The sequence below is a fragment of the Oryx dammah genome, unplaced genomic scaffold, assembly GCF_014754425.2.
Source record: "Oryx dammah isolate SB20612 unplaced genomic scaffold, SCBI_Odam_1.1 HiC_scaffold_21, whole genome shotgun sequence".
Taxonomy (NCBI): Eukaryota; Metazoa; Chordata; class Mammalia; order Artiodactyla; family Bovidae; genus Oryx; species Oryx dammah.
The window spans coordinates 835,586-840,579 of record NW_024070205.1 but is presented as its reverse complement, the minus strand read 5'-3'; the positions used below and the strand labels follow the sequence as shown (position 1 = coordinate 840,579).

At 63.9% G+C, this 4,994-nt stretch overlaps 2 protein-coding genes across 2 annotated transcripts in view; one reads left to right on the top strand and one right to left on the bottom strand.

Annotated features, from left to right (window-relative positions):
- SYT2 (synaptotagmin 2) overlaps window positions 1-332 on the top strand; it is an 18,254-nt gene extending 17,922 nt beyond the window's left edge. The window contains exon 6 of the mRNA XM_040263771.1: window positions 314-332. Coding sequence (XP_040119705.1) covers window positions 314-332 — 19 coding nt within the window. The remainder of the gene's footprint in view (window positions 1-313) is intronic.
- The window catches only part of PPP1R12B (protein phosphatase 1 regulatory subunit 12B), a 165,287-nt gene continuing 160,299 nt past the window's right edge, over window positions 7-4,994 (bottom strand). The window contains exons 21-23 of the mRNA XM_040263204.1: window positions 4,117-4,167; window positions 3,471-3,521; window positions 7-720 (exon numbers count right to left, since the gene is read on the bottom strand). Of these exons, the coding sequence (XP_040119138.1) occupies window positions 586-720; window positions 3,471-3,521; window positions 4,117-4,167 (237 nt within the window). The 3' untranslated portion in view covers window positions 7-585. The remainder of the gene's footprint in view (window positions 721-3,470; window positions 3,522-4,116; window positions 4,168-4,994) is intronic.

Sequence of the window (4,994 nt, the reverse complement as noted above, 5' to 3'; positions counted from 1 at the left end):
TGGCCCCGTCAGGGAGGGCCTGGCCATGGGAAGGGCCCTGCCCCAGACCCAGACCTTTGACAGGCAGGAGGGCACGGCCCCCGAGTTGGGAAAAGAAGGCAAGACCCAGCGCGGGAGGTGGTGGAGAGGAGCAGGCTCAGAGCCCCTGCCCAGCGCTCGCTCTGGGCAGGGCCCAGGGCCTGGTTCTCGCCTGGCTGCACACAGAACAAGCGGGGAGCTCTAGACACCCCGGAGCTCAGACTCGGAGGCTGAGCAGCACATGGGACCCAGCCCCTGGGTGTCTGGAGCCCGCACCCCCTGCCCTTGGTCACAGCACCCCAGGCCCAACCTGACTGCTCCAGGCTGCACTGGGGTCACAGCTGACCGAGAGCCCGTCCTCCCCTGGAAACGCGTGGCGTTCACACACAGGCCAGGACCTACGCAGCCACCTTGAGGGAAGGGTCTCAACAGAGCCCAAGCCAGGCCCCTGCCCTGCGCCTGCAGACCACCAACCTGCATGGACCCCACACATGTAGGCTCTGGGGGCGAGTGCAGAGCCCGAGGCCAACAACAGAGGGAACGTGCCTGGAGTGGCGGAGGGGAGGACTAGAGCCCCTGGGGGTCCGAGCCCTCGACGGCCTCCGAGAGTCTGGCCACAACCCGGGTCAGAGCCCGGTTCTCAGCCTGCAGCTGCTCGTTCACATGCTTCAAGGTCTGAATCTGTTTTAGCTGGTGAAGGTTCTGCAGAGAGTGAGACAAGGATGGACAGACAGACAGGACAGGCCAGAGAAGAGAAAAGTGGGACAGAGAAGTCACATGGCTTTCTGTTTCTGCGTTCAGTCTGCATGCAAGGAAGGAAAGGCGAGGCGGAAGGTGGCGGGTGGGCAGCTGGGGCTGGGGGCTGGCTGTAGCAGAGGTGAGTCTGGGGCTGGTGTCTGGGGCTGCCCTGCTCCCCCCTCCTCACATCCTGCCCTGAACTTGGCTCCCCGTTCGTCTCCTCTCTGAATCTTTACTATCTCACTTATGTTTCATTTTCAATGGAGCGAAGCCTGTGGGAGGCGCACCTGTGGCAGCCCGACCTCCCCTGGACACGGGGCCCCAGCAAGGCCTGCTCTGCTGCCTGGAAGCCAGGGTGGAGACCTGCTCCCTGCCCCGGGGAGGGCTGGGAGCATGGCTGTGCCTGAGGCCAGGGCCTCATCTCAGAAAACGGACGAGTGGCCGGCGCCAGGCCCGTCCAGCGGTCACCCCACAGCGTGGCAGATGGGAGCAGGGGAGCGCGTGCAGGGCTATCCCGTGAAGGACTACAGCCAGCAATAAACAGGCTCCTGCCTGGCCCAATCCTTCCCGCCAGGCCTCTGAGCCTGAAGCTGGGACCATCAGCTCTGGGAGGGAGAGAATGGACTCCACAGACGAAGACGATGACCTGCGGGTTACGTGACTACAGACAGGTCGCCATGCACCAGAGGAAGGTCTCTTCCGCCCACGCAGAGGGGAAGGGCAGAAATGGAAGGTGAGGAGGGCTGCAGTTTCCAGGAGAGAAAGAAGAAAGCGAGAAGCAGCACGAAGGGGAGATGGTGAAAAGGAAACACACGCAGACAAACGGCTGACCCTTGACCCACAGACGGAGACTCGCCCCCGGGAGGCGGGAGGGTGGCCCACGGCTCCCAGGAGCCCAGAAGGGCCGGGCCAGGGGGTCCTCTCAGCCAGAGGGTGAGTGCGGTCATGGTGTAGCGCGTGGGGCCAGGCACAAGGAGCCGTGGACAGTCCACAGCGCTGCCCCTTCCCTGGGGCTGATGGGACCAGCGCTTTCAGCAATCAAGGTCCCTCCATGAAATGGCCCTTGCCTCCTAGAGTGGTGTTCAACTAGGAGAACAACTCTCAGAACCTGGGAGCACAGGCGTCGAGGGAAAGAATGTGACTGTGGGGGCAGGGCGGTCCGAAGGGGCAGGACTGAGAAGAGGCGCGGCAGGGAGCAGCCGGGCAGGCAGGGAGCAGCCGGGCAGGCAGGGAGCAGCCGGGCAGGCAGGGAGCAGCCGAGCAGGGGGCCAGGGTAAGCCAGGGACGCTTCCAGAGCAGGAAAACAAAACTTTAAGAGCAGTGTCCACATGGATGGGCTGCAGGACCTCCCATGCGGGCCTGAGCTTCTGTGTACATGGAACAGTCCCCTGGGCGCAGGTGTGACTGGGGTCTGCGGCTGGCTGGGGAGAGCAGGGTGGCCGCAGGAAAAGCCAGGTTCCAATCAGCATGCCTGCTGCCCGGGGCGCAGACACGCACAGGCCCCACCCGGTTCCAGCTGGGCCGGCACAGAACCTGGGCCTCGTGGGGCACCGCCCTGTGTGCTGACCTCGACGCAGAGGAGAAGGCCTTGCGACCCCGCTGAGGGAACCGCAGGCCAAGAGGAGGGGACAGGGCCACCTGCCTGAGCTGGGGCCTGAGGGCTCCCTCACGGGCGGGAGCGGGCCCGGCGGCTCCCCTCCGGACGAGCGTGCACCCCCCATGCAGGCCAAGCGGACCAGACGGCAGCCTGGCCTGGAACCGATGAGGCCCGGGCTCCTGGGGGCCCTGCTTGCAGGGTCCCAGCTCGCGCTGTGTCCGTGCTCTCCTCGGGGCTGGCCCGTTTCCTAAGGAGCACTAACCCTGACAGCAGTGTGTAGCTCAAGAGCGGCAAAACCAGAGGAGCCCCGAGGAACCCAGGCCCACCCTGCGGACCCCGTGTGGGGGGCATGCTCGGAGCGCCGGGCGGCGCGTCCAGAGAAGCCAGCAGCTGGGGAGCGGGGGGCCCACACCCTCGGGAGAGTCGGCCCTGCTGCAGACAGGGGGGCCCTGCCGAAAACTGCCCGCCAGCGTGGCCCGTCCACCCTGGGACGCCGAGCCTGCCGCGCGTGTGCCTCCCGTGCTGGAGTGCGCAGACGGATGCGGCGCCTGGCGCTGGACCACATGTCAGTGTTGACATTGTCAGGCCCTGGGCAACCTTCTTCAGTGAACAACCTTTTTAGGCCATGGGAACAAGCAACGGTCTCCCTCAAAGGGCTCAGCTCACAGCCCGGTGCCTCTGGCTCCCAGGGAGAAAGCCCGAGTGTGTTTCGCTCAAGTGTGTTTCACACCCAAGTGTGCAGCCCCCTATCGCCCCAACGCTCAGATCTGACGCCGCCCTGCCCTGCCCCATCCTGTGCCCATGAGTGCCACTCCCAGGGCCTGAGGGCTGATGGTGGGGATGGTTGCTGCAGGTCCCTAGACCCTGGAGCAGCCCCACCTGCGACCTGTCCTCAGGGCTGGGGCTGGAAGCCCGACTTTGTCCTCTCATCCAGCCCCTTGGGGGAAGCCCTCAGAGGAAACCCTCCAGGTTCAGCTCAGGTTTGCCCCAGCCAGTTAGACGTCCCCTTGGTCCAAAGGCCACGTCCGTTCCAAGGGGCTGAGGGTCGAGCCCAGGCTCCCCTCACCCACACTGTGCACGCCCCTCACGAGCCCCCGCGGCCGACGCCTCTCCATACCTTCATCTCCTCTTCCATCTCCGACATCTTCCGCTCCAGGGCCCGCCTCTCCTGTTCAACAGAGCAAGACGCTGAATACTGACGGACTCCAAGGCAGTCAAGAAGCCGTCACCCCGGCCCCGCTCAGCCAGAATCCCATGCCGTGGGAATCGAATGTAAAACTGAGCTGCTTTCCAAATTAAACATGGTAACAAGAGAGATGAGAACGTATTTTATACTCCAGGCCAGACAGGCGACATTGGAGTTCATCAGTACACCTGACTTCTCCCAACCCGAGAAAGTCGACCCCCAGATAGAGCCTGAGTGTGCTTGGGAGGAGTCAGCAGCTGACTGAGAAGCCCCCTCCCCTCGGTTAGAATGAGCAGGCTGTCCGCTCACGTTCGGTCCTCAGACCTCAATCCAGGGTGCTGCCGAAAGCGCCCCTTCTGCTCAGCAGGGCAGGAGGGCGCGTGCGCTGGGGAAGCACTCTGCGGGCAGCTGAGTCTGCACAGCTCCACCTGCCCCAGCGATGCCAGCGGCCCCCTGGACCCCTGCCCCGAGCTCAGAGGCCGTCCCGGGACTAGCAACCAAACTGCCACCCGGAGGCAGAGAGAACGGCAGCCCCTGGGACGGCCGCGCGGAAGCCCCGACCCCGACGCGCACGCACCCGCTTCTCCGTCTCCAGTGCCGACGACCGGTCAGGGGCCTTGTCTTGCTTCTGTCGGTGCAAAAGGAGGGAAGGAACACGGTTGTTACTGGAGGTCTCAGGGCCAGAGGGCTCGTCTCGTCCAGCCCCCACCGGCAGCCCACAAGGCGGCGGGGCTCCAGGCGGTCACATAGCAGGCCCTGCACACGGGTCCCGACACGACTGAGACGCACTTCACCGCCCCTCCCGGTTTCACAGAATCCCCGCGGCGGGGCCGGGGCCCCCTGAAACATGGCATGGCAGAGAGACGAATGCACAGTCACCACACCCCCCAAACACACACCCACACACGACACGCACACACACCACGCACACACAACACGCACACACAACTCACACCCACACCACACACCCCCACACCACACGCACACACTCACACCCACACAGCACACTACACACACACACATGCGCACACCCACACAAAACGCACGCACAACATGCACACACAACACGCACACATGCAACATGCATACACAACTCACGCACACAACACGCACACACACACACCCCCAAACGTAACACACACCCACACACGACACGACACACAACACGCACACACACCCACACACACAACAGGCACACAACTCACACCCACCACACGCACCCACACACACATGCAACACACACGCACACACAACTCACACCCGCACCACACACCCCCGAAACATAATACCCACACACAACACGCACACACACCACACTCCCCAAACACAACATGCACACACGCACACACATGCAACATGCACACTACACGCACACACCCCACACCCCCCCACACATGCAACACGCACACCCCCCCACACACAACTCACACCCACCACACCCCCCAAACGTAACTC